The 21,661-nt window shown below is 37.0% G+C and overlaps 1 protein-coding gene across 6 annotated transcripts in view; it reads right to left on the bottom strand.

Moving 5' to 3' along the window:
- The window catches only part of THADA (THADA armadillo repeat containing), a 149,234-nt gene that overhangs the window by 106,703 nt on the left and 20,870 nt on the right, over positions 1–21,661 (bottom strand). For all 6 annotated transcript variants that reach the window (XM_083348549.1, XM_083348552.1, XM_083348547.1 and 3 more), the window contains 8 exons: positions 21,048–21,171; positions 18,832–18,983; positions 18,365–18,578; positions 17,349–17,478; positions 16,171–16,307; positions 12,932–13,078; positions 6,074–6,231; positions 1,732–1,841 (listed from right to left, as the gene is read on the bottom strand). In XM_083348549.1, coding sequence (XP_083204675.1) covers positions 1,732–1,841; positions 6,074–6,231; positions 12,932–13,078; positions 16,171–16,307; positions 17,349–17,478; positions 18,365–18,578; positions 18,832–18,983; positions 21,048–21,171 — 1,172 coding nt within the window. The remainder of the gene's footprint in view (positions 1–1,731; positions 1,842–6,073; positions 6,232–12,931; positions 13,079–16,170; positions 16,308–17,348; positions 17,479–18,364; positions 18,579–18,831; positions 18,984–21,047; positions 21,172–21,661) is intronic.

Here is a 21,661-nt window from a genome sequence, read left to right on the forward strand (position 1 = left end):
TTAACAGAGGAATAGAATCAAGATCACGTGAAGTACTAATACCACTTTATAATGCCTTGGTAAGGCTACACTTGGAATACTGCATCCCGTTTTGGTTGCCAGATATAAAAAAGATGTTGAGACTCTAGAAAGAGTGCAGAGAAGAAGAATAAACATGATTAGGAAACTGGAGGCTAAAACATATAAAGAATGGTTCCTGGAATTGGGTATGTCTAGTTTAATGAAAAGAAATAGGGGGCTGCTACAAAGAAGAGGAAGCCAACCTCTTCTCCAAGCACCTGAAGGGAGGACAAGAAGCAATGAATGGAAAACAATCAAGGAGAGAAGCAATCTAAAACTAAGGAGAAATTTCCTGACGGAACAATTAATCAGTGGAACAACTTGCCTTCAGAAGTTATGAATGCAACACTGGAAGTTTTAAGAAAGAGATTGAACAACAATTTGTCTGAAATGACATAAGGTTTCCTGCTTAAGCAGGGGGTTGGACTAGAGCAGGGGTGTGAAACTGCCGGCCCTTGGTCCAGATTTGTCATGCCAAAACCGTGCCCACCCCATTCCCGGCAATGGGAAGAAAGTTGCAATACATCGTGACACGTCACGTAACATTGTGACTTTGACACCCTTGGACTAAAAGACCTCCAAGGTCTCTTCCAACTCTGTTATTCTGTTCTGTTCTATCTCCAGCTCCACTTCCTGAAGGAACACATTTATAACAGGGTTTTTTGATCATTAGCTGTCCCCTGATTGCTAAGTTGCAGTGGTGACAAAGAGAACGTTTATTTTATTTATTTACAACCAAACAAATAATTAAATTTTATTTATTTAACCCACCTTTATTACTTATTAAGTAAATCAAGGAGGCAAACATTCATAATACTCCCTCCTGCTACTTTTTCTCCACAACAACTCTGTGTGGTGTGTTTAGCTGAGTGTGTGTGACTGGCCCATAATCACCCAGCCAGCAAGAATTCAGTCTCCTGGTTTCTAGACCAGCACTTTAATCACTACACCAAATTGGCTCTCCATATTTTGCACAACTGTGTCTTGTGAAGCATCTGTGCATGACCCATCTAGTTACATAAGCCATAGTTATATCTGTTACACTATTCCAGTGTGGTTTAGGTGAGATTATCTTAGAAGATACAACTGATGTAAAATGTGATATTAAGTCATTAAATTTAATTCACAATGGAGTTAAAATCTGTCCCTTACTGATATATTTTTGGCTTTCAACGTATACAGAAAGACCACTTGCTTTTTGCTTCAATTATCATTTATTCTTTCACTTACTATAAGCTGAAGACCACAGAGTTCAAAATGAGTGATTTGCAACAAGCAACAAAAGCATTAAAATAAAATCATAGTATTTGAAACAACATTTCCTAATAGCTCAATCCTCTTTGTTCTCAGATGAGGACTATCTCTTCAAAGACTTTGGAAGCACAACAATGGGGGAAACACAAACAAAGTCTAGATATCAGGGTACAACTGGTTCCATGGGAGAAAAGCCATCACTCTGAAGGCTTGGCTGACTCTATAGATGACATTTACCTTGAAGAAAATACAAGATGAGGAGGTACTTTGGTTAAAGAAGACGTTATTTGGTGCAGGTAAAATGCACCAAAATTTGTCCTCAAAATTTCTGCAAAAAAGGACAGTAAATCCAGATAAGCAATGGCTACTTTCAGATAAGTATTAAAAATAAAGTTCATAACAGATAGAACACTTTACCTTGAGAATACTTCAGTAAGTTTTACAAAGCCAGCATAAGCTAGCTCAAATGCTCCTCTATGTCTTGACTTTAAGAGATGATTCTTGAAATATTCCCCAATATCTTTTACCTGGCAAGGGGGAGGAAAGAGAAAAATGTATGCCATGTATACAAAAACACTTTTGACAATGAATACAGGTAAATGATTCATACATACATACATACAGTACATACATGCATACATTCTTCAACCTACTTAGACCTACTTTAGAAGTGTATGTGAGGAAAAAAAAGAATGTAAGTTCATGGAATAATGTCTAATACAGGTCATAATTGTCCCAAAGGTGCTTTTCAAAAGGCAAATGGACTTTGTTTTTTTCTTGAAAAACGTTTCTTTTCTCATCCAAGAAGCTTCTTCAATTCAGAACTGAACTTTTCAAAAGTACATTTGGGATAGCTCATGGGAGAAATTTAGAACTACCGCTGACAAATCCCAGTATGATTTCTATGGCTAAAATGTGCCACTTCAGACAGGTGGTGAGATCAAATTTGATGTTTCTCCACATCAAAAAAAAATATCAAACATTCTTTCACAAATGAACAGGGAATAAAAAAAGGATTCTTGCCTTAAATTCTCCTTGAATAGACTTATTGTATAAATATTATAAATATAATATTCCACAAAAGTAGCCTTTAAGTGTTTTATCACCTTTCTTCAGTGTAAAGTAGCTCAGCTAAGAAACACACGATAAATTTGTATACCTCTGTTTTAGTAATGTTGTTTCCACTTATTTTAAATTAATTACATTAACAATTGTTTTAAGAGAAACTGGAATGTAAATAATTTGAATTTTAAAAACCGAATAGTAGCGGTAGTAATGCTATAAATGTTGAAATGGATATTGTAATGCAATAATTTAGGAATGGACCATGTCCTTAAGTTATTACACAAGTTCACTGAAAGTTTTCCCTTTCATTGTCTCTTAGTACTCTTGCTGCAAACAGCAGCAACATATTATGCACAGATGCAATATCGGTAGAGCCTTGTATAAACAATATTGGTGTAAATATGTTCCTTTGAATGAGTTTTTGACTCCTGCTGACTAATGGATAGATCCCTGAAGTTTTCTTGGTGAGGTTTTTGGAAGTGGTTTGCCACTGCCTCCTTTCCAGGGCTGGAACAGAGTGACTAATTCAAGGTCTTCTAGCAGATTTTGTGCTTACAGTGGGACTAGAACTCACTGTCTCCTGGTTTCTAACTTGATGCCTTAACCACTACATCAAATTGGCTCTAATAGAGGAAGCCTTAATCAAATAAACAAGCCTTATTTCAGAATATTACTTTGATTATCATTCTGTTAACACGTTGGTTCCCTTTAGAGAACACTGTAAAAAAATTCACAATCTCCTGAATTCTAGCCCAGTGCTAATTGATGGTGGTTAAGGCATCACTACAACAAACTTAGCTCTAAACAATATTTACAGCAAGTAAATTAAGATGATTGCATTTCTACCTCCATAGTCACATAACAAAATATAAAGTCACAAATATAAAGCTTCTCTACAGATCACATACTATGGTGCTGGAGAGAAAACAAAATATAATGTGATATACATGGAAGCAAGATGTTAAGCGTAGGGAAGAAGCTGTCCAGGGGATTAATATGCACTTTGAAAAGTTCGCAAGAGATTAAATGTATTTCATGAATCATTACTATATATACAAACATTGTAACCTTATATAGAATTTCAATTTGAACATTCAAATTACCAAATTTTAATAATCTCTGTTTTCTGATCGCTCATGCAAAGGAACTATGCTATGCGTTTCTATACCGGAAGAATTTGCTTATGCAGTTGTCTTGTGAACTCAGGAACAGAGTTAAATAAGATTTATGTAACCATACATTCAATGCATATAACTGAATGGACAAAAGTATTCAACATTATTAGGGTTGTTTTATTTATAATTATTCAGATTTATTATCTTCAAACAGTAACCAAGGTTATAGCATGATAAAGTGTTAAGAAATGTAAGAGATTTCCAAAAACAAATGCTTTTGACCAAACAGCAATATTTATGGCTATATTTTCAGGCAAAATGCATGGCATTGGCTTTAAAAGGTAAACGTAACTCTTTAAAACCAATTCCTGTTTGACTTGGAATAGAAAAAGAGCTCAATGGTATATTGGTGGTCATTTCTCTGCACTTCCAAAATGTTGCAAGACTGCGCACACAAGACAGCTGAAAACATCTGTTTGAGACAATGTGTAAATAAACATGTTAAAATTATTTCCAAAACTCTATATTCAGCACGACACCAATACTTCTTCAGTCTAAAATGGTATTATCATTTTGAAGAACTAGAGTTTTATTTTTGAATTCTCATCATAAACTTCCCCCACAAAAAAGGAAAAAAAAATCTATATCACGTATATCAGTCTCTAAGGCTGGAAACTGACTTGGTTAAAAACATATGGGAAAGGGAAAGGGTCATCAATTAAAAACAGAAATCTAATAATCCAAAATATTTCCAAATGAAATACTTGTGGTAAGCCAATTTCTTGTAAACACTGCAGTCCATTCTCTTGAACAGTCCCAGATGGTGTGCTAGCCTTCATGGTCTTAAAAAAATTGGGAGGGGAGAGGTTTAAAAACAGGTCTGAGTGAGCATAATTCTGTCATCTAGCCTACAGAGAATATGATATCCTCAATCAATCAATGTGTTTGTTATCCAAAATTACAGACCATAAAAGCTTTACTTGAAATGGTAATTTCATCAAATCTCACCTTTCTGCTTGCCAAATGGAAAACATAAATGCAGAACTAAGTAAGTGAACTTTAATTTATACATATAAACACTATCCTAAGTTGGTTCCTAAGCCCATATGGCTGGAACACGGAGGAAAGAATCTATATTCTATTAAAACACTCGTAATGACTTTTAACTGGGTGAAATGGTACATCATAGGGCAAAACTTTTTGAACCAAGGTACCTCAAATGGTCTAACTTACAGAATGTGTCCAAAATTGAGATTCAAGGTGCTGGTGATGACCTATAAAGCCCTAAATGGCATGGGCCCGGATTATCTAAGGGAGCACCTGCTGCCAGCGTCAATTTCCCATCGTCCTGTGCGCTCTCACAGGGAGGGCCTCCTCAGGGTACCACCGGTCAAGGATTGCCGACGAGCGATCCCCAGGGGGAGGGCGTTCTCTGTGGGCACGCCTGCCCTATGGAATCAACTGCCAACGGAACTCTGGACTGCCCCCGACCTTCGTTCATTTCGCCGGGACCTAAAAACCTGGCTCTTTGAGCTATCTGGTCTGGACTGAGGGGTTTAATGTTTTTAAATTGTGATTTTAATTTTTGCGGCTAGACTTAATTTAATTTAATTTTAATTTTATATTGTATTGTTTTTAAATTTTGCCTTGTAAACCGCCCTGAGTCCTTTGGGAGTAGGGCGGTATATAAACCGAATAAATAAATAAATAAATAAATAAATAAATAAATAAATAAATAAAATCTGGAACCCATAACTTCTATAGTTGTGGCTGCTTCAGTGCTACCGGTTGCTGCTATGTGATCTTCATTTTAAATGTTATCTGAGTTTCCAAAGCCAGTCTTGCAATCTCCCTGTTCCTCTCCAATTCAGCAGCAGCCACTTACCAGTGGGGAGGGAAAGGAAGGGGAAGGGAAGGGAAGACCTATGCATCCTTTCTGGTCCTCACCACCCCCTCCGCACACACCACCAACTTATGCAGCAGACAGGCAGGAGGCAGGATTTCAAAGGTCCCCTGCTCGCTTCCTACAAGGAAACTCAATGGAGGAGCAGGCAGGAAACTGGATATTGCTTCTGCTCCCACTGCCTTTTTGCCTATCATGGTCATTCTCTGTTAAGAAAAAAAATCTCTGAAATGACCCAACGGGGCATGGGTTTGTGTGTTTTTTTAAACCTTTTCTAAGAGAATTCCGTATTTGGTAATAAAGTAAAATATACTGAATTAGAATGTAAGAATTTGTACTGCTATAATATTCTTATTTCAACACTATTTCTCTTAATGTAACTATTCATGAGCTGCCCTAGAACATTGCTTAAATAAGTTCTTTGAACTAATTAAGAACATCAAATTAAGAGAAAGGAAAAAATTAAAATGCCCCCCATTTTAAAATAACCACACTGCTGTTAATATTTTCCCCAAACAATTCTTCCTATCTATTTTTCATCAAGATATTGCTATTATTTGGAACATGCCAGACAGGGAACTATAGAACTGTGACAGGATAAATGATTCCAATAATTCATCCAGTAAGCACTGAAATGCTCTGGATGAACAAATCATAACATCTTAGGATACCCTACCTGATCCACTGTTATCAGTGCATCTGAACAATTAGGAAGAATCTGTACAGGTAGAAGCTGACATAACTTCCCTAGAAGTAATGAAACCTCCTTCATGCTTCGCCAGCAACATACCAACACCATTTGAGCTGTGACATCACTTGTATGTTGTTCTTTACCTTAAAAAATAAGACACAAAGCAAAATGTCTTACAACAGCTCTAACAATCTTTTAAAAATCATTCCACCCAGACATTTAGCAATGTAATCTCTGAGCAATAAGGGTAAATCAACGTTATCCATGAAATAAGTAAGATTAAATACATTGTCAAGACAATTAAATAATTTAATTCAACCAAATAATAAAATGTAAGTTTGCACAGAACAAACTCAGTCTTGGCGTTGAAATGAATAAAGGTGACAAAACCAGCCAAGTAGAATTAGAATTAGAATTAGATGTGACAGGTTTGAATATTCAAGAAACAGAAAGTAAGTAGCCTAGAAAACAATTAAGAGATTACAGTTTGGGCTGCAGCTCAGAAGCACTGCATCTAAAAGCTTGCAAAATTGTTGGCCCTTAAAACAATTAATCTAGTGATCTTTTGGCATCAAATTATGGGACACTGGTCTAGATATTTCTTTTAGGTGACTTGGTATAAGAAAGCTTCTGTGTTTCAAAATCCAGGCATATTTTCAAGAAACAGGATTTATAACCGTCTCAAGTGAACACACATTAACCTTCAAGCAACATCCTCCGAACATATAGTGGCAAGTTATGAAATGTAGTTCTGTTTTTTGATGGTATATGATTTCACACTACAAAAGCTCATTATGTATTGATTGTTATGCTGTTCAAATGTTAGCTTTGACCAGATGATTGATCTATGCTTCCTCTATTTGGCATTGCACGGACAAAATCCTGATACTGAATATAGAGTTTTTATTCTCTTCAACATCCATGTGCAGAGAAAACCGAAAATAGCAATGAAGTCATAAAATCTTATATTCACTTTGTAACTGACCCATATGGTTCAGCAGCGTAAGCTAAATAAATGCCTCCCACCACTCAATTTATTTCTGTAAATCAAACATCTGCAAACCTGGACTACCCTAATCAAACCCACTCCCTCCTCTTTCCTTACCAAAAGTGTGTCACATCTGTTGTGCATCACATCTGTTGTGCATCAGCATATTGTGTCAAAAATCTACAATGTATAGAGACAGACCTAATGCATGGAGTCTCATGTTTAATTAGGGAAAATATATTGAGCCACAGTATACATGATAAAATAGACCAGCTCTGTAAAACAGCCCTGTTAGCTTATGGTAGCAAAATATCAGGAGTCTGGTAGCACCTTTTCTAACAAGTTTTATTTAAAAGTGTAACTTTTTATGAGCTGAAGCTTACTTCATCAGATTCATAATACTACAACCTTAGGCCTTTTATTTTTATTTTAATTCCATTTATATGCCGCCCTTCTCCGAAGACTCAGGGCGGCTTACAAGCTTAGCAGTAGCCTTCATTCTATGTATATGCCTGCTTATTAGGGCTTTCACACACACCCCAAGCGGCATTATTACAAAGTCAGCTTATTGCCCCTAACAATCTGGGTCCTCATTTTACCTACCTCGGAAGGATGGAAGGCTGAGTCAACCTTGAGCCTGGTGGGATGCGAACCTGCACTAATTATAAATTACTAATTGTAATTTATAAAAAAGATACTATCAAACTCCTCCTGATTTTCATCAACTGAAGGATTATTATCTTTATTACTAATAACTGTTAAAATCTATGTATATAAACATGAATCCCTATGATTAAACAGGGAAGATGGCAAAATTCAATCCTTTTACAAGCTGTTCCCTCTTTTTACTGTTTTGTTTGGAATGCAGATTCTAATAAATCTGTGGAATTCAACTACTCCATGTTCTTATTGTGAACAGCAACATAAAGAAAATTTCCCAAAAGGTATCTGCATTTTAAATATCCTGCCTGGCCCATTAGTCAATAAAATAAATAAAATGCAACAGATTTTTATCCTTCAAACAGGACATCTTTTAGACTTCCGTCACAATGTCATACTACTCTACTAATAATTAATAGAATGTATCACACAATTTGGGTAAAAAATACATTTTTATCATAGTTCTACAGCTGCCCATCTCATAAAAAGTGACTTTGGGTAGCATACAACAATCAATAAAATGACAAATGTATATATATATATATGTGTGTGTGTGTGTGTGTGTGTGTGTGTGTGTATATAAAAATGAAAAGTACTATTTACTATTTACTTATGATAATTGCAGAATCCTATGTTCACATCTTCACAATTTGTGACTCTCCCAATTGGCTTCCAACAAGCAAAGTCAATGGTGTGTATGTGTGCCAGATTTGTTTAATGACTTCACTTCACTTTTGTGACTCACTTAAAAACCACAGCAGAAAGGTCATAAAATCAGCAGAGGTTGTAAATAGAGGATTACTTATACTCTTCAAGGGCAGCCCCCATGTAAAGTGTATCAGGAAATGATTAGTGATTGTAAGCAGAGCTTCCAATTCAAGAAGAGGTGAAAATGTGCAAAGGAATTCCTAGCCAATCCTACCACCTGTTCTTGGGTTGTGAGTCTAGGAAAAAAACCCAGATTGCACACCAAGTGTGGCCTAGGTCAGTGCCATCTCATCCAGTACCAAAGATGGCGTAGTCCTAGAATCAGTAAGCCTCAAAACCCAATCAGTCTGGCCAGAATTCAACCAAAGCCTGTTGTCCTCCATTTAGATTATCACAGCCTCCAGGTACCAGGATAAAACTTCACATCACTGATTAATTCACTTGGGACAGAGATGTATAGTTGTGTATCATCAGCACCCTGAGGCAATGGATGAATTCACCAAGCGGCCTCACGTAGGAGAGAGGATGAATAGGAATAGGAAAAGGGAGAGCACCAAATAGGAGAGAGGAGAGTATCTGTGGCACCATACTTAGTTGGGACTTGAGGGCGGGACCTCTCCTCCTCAGTCACCACTAACTGAATCAGCCCTGAAGAAAGGAAGCAATCCAGCACAACACTATGTTACCCATCCCTAATCCTCCAAGTCAATGAAGGATATCCTGTTCGATGGTATCAAATGCTGCTGAGGGTCAAATACAGCAAGGATTGATGCATCACCCTTATCTCACATGCCAGGAATCATCCAAGGTGCAACCAATGCTGTTTTTATCCCACATCTGGGTCTGAATCTTGATTGAGAAAGATATAGGTGATATGCTTCATCCAAGGATTTTGAAGCTATTGAATAATCACCTTCTCAACCAACTTCCCAAAAAAGAAAGGTTAGTTACTAGATAAAAGTTGTCCAGTATATTGGGGTCCAGCAATGGCTTCTTGAAAAGGGGGTGAACCAAGGCTTCTGTAACAGGTAAAAGAACAATCCCCTCACTCAAAGAAAAATTAACTACGGCTAGAACCCGATCAGGTCTCACACAGACACAATCAAACAACGCAGGTCACTTTAACTATCCACATTTGCTTCTAAAAGTTTAACCACTGGCATCTATACCAATTCTGAGATACTATTAATGCCACAGTCCATTTTGAAGGATTCTTTATGACAAGTAAAAGTTATAGTCAGCTTAGCCATTTTAACTCTTTTCTACCTAGTGCTTTAGTTCCCTCTAGTGTCCATTTGCAACCTTCAACAAGCCTCAGTTAATACCAGTTTAGTTCTGCTTGAGTCACTTCCCATGGTATATTATTTAATTATATACTTGTTTTTCAAACCTTACAGCAAAAATTGCCAACATTCCAAATCTCTCTGGTTCCTAGTTCATTTAAAACTTTCTGAAATCTATCTTTTTAATGCTTTTTTTCCCCAATTGTATATTATTTTACAATTTATCTTAAATCTCTGTTTAAAATTCCTTAAAAGTTGAAGAAATAAAACTCACCAGGTGCCAAGGTAAGCTCACCATTTTAAAAGTCTTTAATATATATAAAGTATTAAATTGAACATTTCTGAATGTGATTAGAAAGTGAGTTTAGCTGGCTTAGTTTCTGTATAAAAGGCTCACTGCTGCTCAATTGGCTCCTGGCACTCAAATCCATGGGAGACCATTGTTTTTTTCTTTCGTGAGGAGCTGCCATTTAGAATGTAATCTCCCTTTCTCTCTTTCTCTGGATAGATTCTTTACAGCAGTGGTTGTCTCCATTGTTCATGGATAGCTCTTCAAACAATCCTTATTCACCTAGAAGTTCTCCAATATTCAAATATTCATTTCCACTGGAAACATACAACACATGCACAAGAATATAGTTCATTAAGCAGTTCAGCTGTTGTTCCATGTCACTACTCTGACTAATATTGACAGGGAGCTCAGAGAGATGCATGCAGTATTATGCATACTGGATCTACAACTTTTTTTGGCTGCAAAGATAAGAAAAAAGCTTGCAGAGCATTAGATTTCAACTTTTTATTTCCTGGGAAGAAAAAAAACCAAACAATTGTATTAGACAGTGTTTTTAGGCCTTTCATGTTCATTCCCAACACATTATTATTAACAAAATACCTCAAATCTTTGGATATTCATGGTCAGTGGCTTCTTGTAAATAATAAACTTAAGAGAAATAAGATGACATTCTACTCTTTTATTCAAAACAGAAATAAACGTGAGATATAGGATGAGTTCAGAGCGCCCGAATGCCAAAGAATTAGAATCACCAGAACACCAATAATATGAAAAAACTATTCTACAATCTTACCTAAAATTTCAGAAAGCACCTAAAAAAATACAATTCTATTTAATATACCAAAGATCTATATGCATCAGCTACTCTGTGCAATAAAATATAACAGTAATTTAAAATTTCTTCAGAATAGAATGGATGCATCTAAATCTCTTCTGTTCCAATTCTGAGATTCTATAATGCTCCAACACAAATCTAATTCCCTGAGGCTCCAAGATAATGCAAAAAAAGATAAATACTTGCTTTGTTAACATAAAAGTGGAGGCATTAGATATGTCTCAGAAACATTAGCGCAACATGGAAAGGAGCTTGATTTGCACCCCTAGGAAAGTATCATGCTTCTCCTCATAACAAGCTTTCCTACAAATCACATACTGTAATTTAAAATAATAATTAAAAAAAATAGAAACAGTGTTTTTCCCTTATTAGATTATGGAAGAAGGCTTTTTTTCCAAATATTATCTTTAAATTGGTGATAGATTTAGACTGGACTAGCTCTAGAGTACTACAAGCTGAACCAAAGTTCAGGATTAGGGTAATTGGGATTAGAATTTTCACTGCTAAGCAATGATTTCACAAAGCACAAACTCACAAAACTGCACAGCCTAGTAATGTCAGTCCCTCTTGCTCTCAGTAAGCAAGGTTTGTGGACTGTTAAGCAAGGACCTTGATGTTGATGGCTGCTTTTATGTCTTGTTTTAATGCTTTTATGTTATAAGTCACCCAGGTACGAAATAGGCAGCAAATAAATTTCATAAATAAATAAGGAGCTCCTCACAACATCCTATTGGCTTCCAACAACCAAGTGAGTAGGAAAGCTAGCAGGAAGTCCTAGAGGGGTTTACAAGCAGGTCAGCAGGCAGGTAAGTGGCTGCAGCAGAGCAGGAGAGGGTGAATGAGAGGGCCAGTACGGCCCAGCACGATTGTAGCAAGGCTTGGGATGGCTGCTGTGCAGTGAGCAAGAGCATGTGGAAGACGCCAATGTGGTATAAGCACCACGAGACTTGAGATGGCTGCTTCCAGGCAAAGGAGATTTACCTGAGTAGCTTGCTACTTTCTCTGCTTCATGATTACCCCGATTGTAATCATGTGACTGTGGAGAATGTGAGACAACCAGAATTTCAAGGACCAGCCGTAAGAATTCAACACTCGTTCCATACCATTACAACTCTGAATAGACACTGAATGGGTGGTTGTTAACTGAGGACTACCCTTATCTCCAGCATTCATTTGGATGATTCCAATATTAAACTTTTATAATAAGAATAATCATTTCGAGATTTACCACTGTTAGTATAAGCAGGTAATTTTCTCAGACCAAATTTTTTCAGCTTCCTTTTATAGTAATCAATATTTACTAGGCATCTAATGCCTTAAAAGGCATTGAATCCAAACAGTTTACAATTATGCTGAGAAAAAAAAGAGAAGAGAAGAAGCAGCAAGCAACCAGCAGTCTCCAATGACATTTCTCTGCAATGTTTATGTTTATGTTTATTGGACTTATATACCGCCCTTCTCCCGTAGGACTCAGGGCGGTTCACAAGGTATTTAAAATAACAATACAAATTACAAAAGTTAAGAACAATTAAAATAAATTTAGTCCTTGAATAAAATAAAACCCCTGTTAAACTCCAATTAAAACCCAATTAAAATAAAATTACAATTCTCAGTCCTGGCCGGAAAGCTCAAAGAGCCAGGTCTTCAGGTCCCGGCAGAATGAACGAAGGTCAGGGGCAGTCCTGAGCTCTACGGGCAGCTGGTTCCAAAGGGCAGGCGCACCCACAGAGAAGGCCCTCCCCCTGGGTGTTACCCCCCGGAAATCTTTTGCCGGCAGCACCCTGAGAAGGCCCTCCCTGTGGGAGCGCACAGGACGAAGGGAGCTTGATGCCGGCAGCAGGTGTTCCCACAAATATAGCATAGCAAATATAGCATAGCAATAGCTATGGCAACAGACTAAGCTCAGATTAAAGAAGATCAGTTGGATCAGCAGTGTGCAGCAGTTGGATTCAAATAAATAAATGAGAAAGCTAGCCTTGGCTTTTGTGAATAACAGCGTTGGAATAAAAATTCCAAGATTATCCTCTAATATCCATCATAGTCTGCCTTGACACAAACTTGTTTCATGCTTAATTACCTTTAATTTCAGTACAAACGTTAGGAGCTCTCCCATCACCACAGTCTGGTCCGTAATATTCTTTTAACAATTTTGCTTCTGTGAAGTAATCATTTGTATCACATGGCTGTATCTCAAGTAGAATACACTGCAATCTCTCTGATGTTTCTGTGAGCAAACAGAAAATTTACTTTAAAATATATAATGAATACACAAAGTCAACCTGTCAGGATTGCCTCACCACTGTGTGAAGTTCTTGTTAGGGTTATGTAATATAACTCTTCTAATTCAATCAATGCAGTTTCCTTAATGTTCCTGATCTCTTATTCTTTTGCTCTAAAGTTAACATTCTCACTCTCTCCTTTGACCCTAATGATCAGCCCATTTTTTCACCTTCATCTAGCCATAATTTATTACACTTCAAATGAAAGCGTTATGCTCCTCCAGACATGTTACACTTCTACTCCATCAGAAACAGCCAGCTCGATTGATGGAAGAAACTGTAGGAATGTAATATGAAAGATCTGGAAACTACAGGCCATGTAACCCTGCACTCTGTGATCCCAGTCTAAATCTATACAATGATCTACTCCAATTTTTTTCCCTGGTTTTGTCACCCTTTCTCTCTCTTGGTTTTAATTAAATTTTCTCAAGGCCAGACCCATTTTTCTAGTAAAAAACAGTAGGTTATTGTTACTTAGAGGCACCAGCAGCAGACATACATTTTACATATGCTTTGGGCAGACCATTTGGAGCCATAGGTTTATAAATAGATCTGAGATTAATATTTGGCAGTCTTCTGCTTAACTTTAAAACTTCTCATAAAAGTTCAATACAGTCTTTAGGTGAGAACCATTTGTCCTGTTCCCAAACTGCTTGAGAAAGAGAAAGAAAAAAAATAGGTGTGTCCCTTATCCACTGCTTACTTCATCAAAGAAAAGGCATGGCAACTTTAAGGAAGGAATGGCCTCTCAAGTCATGATGGAGCAGAAATAATTAAAGAAATGAATGTGTAAGAGAAAAATTGGAAAGGATTTGCCAGTCCTGATTTCCATTCCTCTTTGCTTAAATTTGATCCAGGCACTGACTATACCAGGTAAACATTATGTATGCTTTTATGTTATCCTATAAATACAAACCATGAAGCTAATTCAGTTCAGTTTTCAAACACATAGCTAGTAATGATTTCACTCCAATGGCTTGCATGGATTTTTCTGGAAAACAAGCTGTAAGTTTGGGATTTATGTCCACTTCTTTTAAACTTTCTTGAAATCTCTTCCTTTAAATCCCTAGCTTTAAACTCAACTGGCTCCTGCCCACCTAGCAGTTCGAAAGCACGCAAATGCAAATAGATTAATAGGTACCATTTCGCTGGGAAGGTAACAGCATTCCGCATGACTTTGGCATAGAGCCATGCTGGCCACATGACCAGGGAAATTGTTTTCGAGCAACACAGCTCCTTCGGCTAACAGAGATGAGCACCATACCCTAGAGTGGGCATGACTGACAAGGAAACCTTTGTCTTTTTTAACTTTAAACCAAATGAATCAAGTTTTTTGACCAAACCAAATAAAAAATGAACACTTATGCTAATAAACTCTTTAGCCCATCACTCCTAATAAACATCATTCTCCTCTTCTAAAATGAAATAGCATTTTGTCACAGCCATCCACTAGCCTCAATGTTATTATTTTCTCAGTCCACAAAGGAAGATGTTTGGGGGCTGAAGAATCAAGAGAAATTGTGAGCGTATGGATGGTACGTGAACACAGTATGTGGGATGAGTACATTTACCGCAAGATTTTTATAATCAGATGCTTTAAGAAAAGGGTTTTTCAAATTGTTCTGCAGAACCTTGATGTGGCAACAAATGTTCCTTTGAATGCAGCCAACTATTTGTCACTTGATCAGGTGTCCCAAGATTTTTTTTTACAAACTCTGAAGTTTGAAACCTCTTAAGAGATTCTCTGAAACATACAATATAATCAGGGATGCCAAATTTTTGCATATAGCTTTATCAGAGAGAAGGGTTTATCCATTTTTAATGGATATATGCATATATCTATGGGGTTTCTAGGCTACTTTGGTCACAACAGACTTTGAGTAGCCTACAGTTCTGTCTCTGCTAATCATATGGATGCTTATGGCAAAAAGTTATAAATCATTATTATTAATCATCTACAATAGCAAATATGTCCTCAGCTATGTTAGTGTCATGAAACTTCCAGCAAACAAAAGTTGATACGAGCTCTTTTCAGGCAATGCTCCTACCACAAGGTTCCATTTTAGGCCCAGTACTCTTCAATATCTTCATCAATGATTTAGATGAAGGAATTGAAGGGGAACTCATCAAATTTACAGATGACACCAAATTGGCAGGAGAAGCCAACACCCCAGAAGACAAACTCAGGATCCAAAAAAATCTTGACAGACTTGAACAATGGGCCCTATCCAACAAAATAAGTTCCTGACAGTGAGGACAATTAACCAGTGGAATAGCTTGCCCCCAAAAATCGTGGCCGCTCAATCATTGGATATTTTTTTAAAAAGAGGCTAGACCAGGGGTCAGCAACCTGAAACAGTGAAAGAGCCACTCGGAACCGGTTCTCTCACAAAAGAAAAAACTGGGAGCCGCAAAAAATGTGTGCACATGCGCGTACATGCACACATGGGCAGAACAGGGTTTGACTGAAGAGTGGAGCCAAGGCGAGATATGCACTTACCCTGCATATTTGAATTGATTGGTTGAACTTTTTTAGTCCCACTTTTTTTTTTTTTGAACTGCACATGGCAGAGGAGTGGGAGCCGCAGGAGACGGCTGAAAGAGCCGCATGCGGCTCCAGAGCCGCGGGTTGCGGACCTGTGGGCTAGACCTGTGTTCTCCTGCTTGAGCAGGGGACTGGACTAGAAGGCCTCCAAGGTCCCTTCCAGCTCTGTTCTGTTCTGTTCTATGCTATTCCTCTTATAGTCTTGCACTCTTGAGATATATACTGGTCCTATACTCAGTAGCTGCATGTTCTTGAGAAATAATAAGCATTCTTATCTCAATTTTACAATGACATTGAAAATACAGCATCATATTGACCAGAACCAACATATATAGAGAGAAGAATACTGGAATGCACGGTTCTGGGGGGCTCAGAAAAGGAAACTATTTGATTCAGCAAAGAGACATCAAGTTTGATGAACAAAATACACAAAATTCATTGAAGTTAGTGCATTAAAAAAAATCAGGAATCTTAGGAATATTCCTGCATTACCCAAGTCAGTATCCATTGGAATAAGACCTTCTGGAGATGAACTCTGAACTACAGGAGATACTACAGCAGAAAGTTTGTAGGACAACAGAATAAGTTTTCTCACTACTTCCTTCCATTCACTGGTCAATATCATATGACTGTAACAAATAAATTGAACAAAGAACAATTGAACAAGAAACAAAGAAATTCACTGTGAATCAAGGCACCCTAAAATTAACTACAAGTTTAAAAATAAAATAAATATGATAAATTAATGCTTATTCAATATAAAGTCATCACATATAAATTACAGCTTAAAACCACAGAATTATTTTACTGCATGCAAGATTATATTATAATTTATTACATGTCATATTTCCTCTCAATGACGGTTATATAAATAGATGAATCATTGGAATCCCAAAACACAAAGAGATATACAAAAAGGATACTTCTCAGTATCTACTCAAGGTGTCTTATTATCTGAAGTACAATCTAAATTTCCATCCTCCTAGTAAAGCATTCCCATATTTCATCTATATTTCCTTTTGGCACCATTGAAGCTCGTGGTTACATCCTAGGTTAACAGGATTAATCTGATTAGATGCAACTGTTTTTCACTGAGGAAGCAACATAGAATATTCTTCAAAAGATTCATGTAGTTTAGTCTGGTTATATCTAAAGACCACCATGGAATCCAGGCCACAGTCTCAACTGGAAAATTGAAAAGCATTCCAGAAGGCAATAAAAACTATTTACACAGTGTTGCCATGAAAACCACATACTTAATGGAACTAAGCTCAAATCAAGAGCATATTTGAGTTCAATCAAGAGCATATTTTTTATTAGTTTGCCCAAGCTAACTTCTATTACAGGAGTCACTGAGAGGCTATGCAGGCCCTACAAATTCAAGATCTGCCCACAAGAATCTCTCCAAATTTTACCCACAAACTTTACTTATTGTGGCAGGAAGGCAAAATGCATAACATGTGGAAAATAATTACACTGAATGAAACTGACTTACATTCTAATTAAAATTTAATTTCATACAGCATTTGTTCTCGTTTCCCCTACTTTTTCCAAGGACTGTTGCGAGCCCACCATTTCAAGACCAAGCACTCCTTCAGCTTACTCTACAGCAACAAAGAAATCAATGAATGTGCTTGCAATTCACATCAATATTCAATGATATTACTCACTTTAATTGACACAAAGCCCCAGTTATACAGTGTACTCTGCCATACATTGGGAATGAAGCAGCTGCATGGAGTAAAGACTTCTCAGCTTGCAATATTTCTCTTTCAAGATTTTCCAGCAAGTACTTGATAACTACAGATAAATAAAAGGACAGAAGGGTATAAGTCTTCATAAATACCAAATCCTAGTTTTATAATAAATAGACAAGCAAATCACACAAAAGCAAAAAATTGTCAACAATGGCAGAGCTTCTAGTGTACTGCCTTCCCTGGAAAAGTTGGGATTCATTCAGAGAGGTATCTGCCTTGAAAATAACCCATGTTGAACAGTATAGCACAATCAAACACCAGAACAAGAAACGTTTTATGACATTTTGTATTATGTCATAATCTGTTTTATGATAATGTTTATGTCATAAAATATTTTATAAAATTTAACAGATTTCAATTCCCTTGGAGTCATAGATCAGACGCATTCTGTAAATTAGTCTTAAAAAGCTTTGTTCTATGGTGCACCAATTTGCCCAGTTACAGGTTACAGGAATCAGTGTTTTAATAGGATATATGGATTGACTAGAGAATATACAGACAGAAAATAAAAATGGAAAATGATTAAAGCTGTATGTTGTCAGACCAAGTGTAATTTGTTGTAGCAAGTTTCCAAAGTCTAAATATGTAAAGTGGTATTTGATTTTGAACCCATGGTATCAGACTGGATATGAAGGCCAGAGAATTGGGGGTTAGGCCATTAGAGAGACAGATTGTTGCAGATATTTTTATGCCTTGTAAGTTTCGATGAAAATTCCCAGGTCAATAAAAATTTCAAAAAAGCAAATATACAGAAAGCTTCTAAGAGCTCATACATGAATGAGTGGTACCTAAGATTGAAAACACAAGGACAAAGTTTAGGTTAAAACAGAAACATATTACATCTGAATATGAAGACTTTCTCTGGACATAATAGGATCATCTTTCAATACAGGATGGAAACTTTAAACTACAGAATGTATAATAATGACCGAATAAAGTGTTCTTCTCTAATGAGTCGGCAAGTAGATCTTCATTTGGCTGAAACGTGCCCAGAGGTTGATAATTTTCTGAAAAACTCTTCAATAGTCCTTTTTGATGTATTAAGAAATTCAATAAATAGGAAGCCGTCACACAATCATATGGCTTGGAACTTTGGCTGAGCTGCATAGCTACCTGAAACAATGGCTGTAGTTTTTCAGGATCCTGAAATATGCAGAAAAAAAATAAAGTTTTAAATACTAGCTGGTGAGTCTAAACTGTATAACCTGCTCAGTCATCTGGATATACAAACAGAAATTTTGACTTCTGATTAACATAGTTAAACAATGTCTAATCAGTGCCAGAGGAATTTTATGTGTGGTAATTTTGAAACCGTCAGTATCTAGTCACCATGAGTGAATTGGGTGACCACATAAATTTCATAATAAATAAATAAATCTGTGAGTTGTCCCTGTACCTGAAAATAAGGCAAGAAAGGATGAAGTTTCATCAGCAGATCAAATGCCAAGGTCTTTACTTCCTTGAAAGTGCTGGCAAAACAGTGCAACAAACTTTCGGCATGAGAACTGTCAACTTCTTGGGTTATTTGAAATAATTCTTGACTTTGGCCTATTAAAAATGAAAATATTTACAAAAACAGCTGATTTGGAGCATGGCTGGAAAAAAACAACAATCAACCATGAGCAATATCCCCAATGGATCTTATTATCTGGAATTACTTACCATATTAAATACCATAAATTTACATTGTTATATAGACTATGGTGAGAAAAAAGCTTTCTTATGCAGTAGAGAAATGCCACATGGTATCATTATCAATAATAGCAACATCAAAACAATATCTCATTGTTATACCGTTTCTGCTTTCAAAGGAGCCTAATATAAGAATTATAACCATCTTCAGACTCTTTTGTTTAGTTCATTTTTTTAATATCAGCTGCTGATACTGAAATCAATACATATTTATTGCAGGAAGATCTTAGCCTGTATGAAGCCATCTGTTTTCCTCTTTCAGGTAGATGCCTAACTAACAGTTAAGGAGAAGCCTAAAACTAGGCTGTCGTTGAAGATTCACAGTCACCCAGCTAGAGTTGTCCAGAAGTTGAGTCATGGCAACTGGACTTTTCTTTTTGGTTTGAAACTTTTCATTCTTATCCAAGTAGTTCCTTCAATCTGAGTAAGTTGTTAAGGTAAAGGTAAAGATTCCCCCGCACATGCGTGCTAGTCGTTTCCAACTCTAGGGCCGGTGCTCATCTCTGTTTCAAAGCCAAAGAGCCAGTGCTTGTCCGAGGACATCTCCGTGGTCATGTGGCCGGCATGACTAGACACCAAAGGCGCACGGAACTCTGTTAACTTCCCACCATAGTGGTCCCTATTTTTCTACTTGCATTTTTACATGCTTTTGAACTGCTAGGTTGGCAGAAGCTGGGACGAGTAACAGGTGCTCACTCTGTTACGCGGCACTCGGGATTCGACCTGCCAAACTGCCAACCTTCTGATCGACAAGCTCAGCATTCTAACCCACTGAGCCACCACATCCGAGTAAGTTGTTAGGGGAATCCATTTATAGCCTCCAGGGTGGTTTTCATTTCTCAACTAATTTGAATAGGTTCATTAGGTGAGTTGCTAAGAGTAGTTGCTCCTAAATCCTTTCTCCTAAGTGGGTCATTAAGTGTGGCCTCCCTGCTGAACCTGAGAAGTGGTCTTTATCATCCTGGGGACTGAGGCATGAGCAGCATAAAAAGTAGGGGAAAGCTTGTGTCTGAGGCCTCCACTTAACTGAGGGAAGGATTTTCCACTTTGACATAAATGGATTCTTTCACTCCTCTCTCAAAGCATCTCAAACCATGGACAGGGAAAGTAGATTGTTATATATCTTTCAGGGAAGGTCATAAATGGCTTATCATGTGATTGCACCTCTCTGCAAAATCATAATTGTGAGTTGGTCATGAGAGCACCTGGATCATGATCACATGCTGTAATAACTGAACTTTGAAGACTGGTCATACATCCATTTTTTTTCAGCACCACTGAAAATTAAATAGTCATTTTTTAAAATGTAAGCCAAGGACTACTCATATACCTTAGTGGAAATATATCTGTAGACTCCTTGTTCTGAATGGATCTCAGCATGTACTTTGTTTCTCTAACTGAAGCATGTCAAGTCAAAAAGAGAGCCATAAAACAAACAATAGCTTCTTTCTCAGATTTGCTTCTGATGAAAGCAGTCATCACTTTTAAGTGGATAAAAGAGCAACTTAAACCATAGCAGCTATGCTATTTAAGGAAAGGAAACCTCCAGCATGTTTATAACTACATGTGATAACATTATATCATCCAAACACAGTTCTTATCATCTGTTCTTAACAGGCGTTCCCAACCCAGGGTGCTCAGATCCCCTGGGGGTGCAAGATGATATTGCAGGGGGTACAAAAACTTGGGTTTTCAAAATTAATAGTTTAATTCCTTGCCATTATTTCAAACTTTTGTAAGGGGTGCGAGAATGTATCAGAAGCGTTCTAGGGGTAAGAAAAGGTTGGGAGCCACTGATCTAATATAAAAATGTTCTTATCCTTTAACAGTTTTATTTTTGGTATGAATTTTTTTAAAAAAAAACTTATATTAAATTTAGCATTTCATTTTAATATGATTCTGTTCTTTAAGGTAACCTACCTTCTGAATTAGGAAATATGTCAGCTATTGTTCCCAAAAGAGTCAGTGCAGTAAATCTGCTTGAATGGGATGAACCAGGAAACAAGGATTCAAAAAGTATACTGCAGACGGAAGAGATGAAATCCTAAAGACAAAGCAGTAATTACATTTTTATCTGCGATAATGATCAAATACAATTTTCCTTTGGAAAGAGTACATGTTTTCAATCTATGCATACATGTAGACTATTGTGGGGAAACTCTCAGACTGGAGAGAGGGGCTGTGTGAGCCAAGGTTGAAGTTATTGTAAACTACAAATGGCATAAGCATGACCTCCCCCCAAAATTCATGAAGTCTTATCTGGTGCTCCCAGGAGAAGGCAAGCAGTCTCCTGAGATTCCTATAAAATAGGTGATAAACAATAAAGTTTCAGCCTGAGGCTATTCATAAGTGGATCTGGTTGCTTATGCCTAATAATACCATTTATTTGGAATCTATGTTTGGAAAATTCTTAGTGTCCTGGTTCACTTACACATCAACCAAATCATCCCTCCTTATCCTCTGATCCTATAACACAATAACTAGGTCAAGGTCTGCCATTCTGGAGAATACAAATTATTCTTCCATGGTTCTCT

This window comes from Vipera ursinii (assembly GCF_947247035.1).
Source record: "Vipera ursinii genome assembly, chromosome: 1".
NCBI lineage: Eukaryota > Metazoa > Chordata > Lepidosauria > Squamata > Viperidae > Vipera > Vipera ursinii.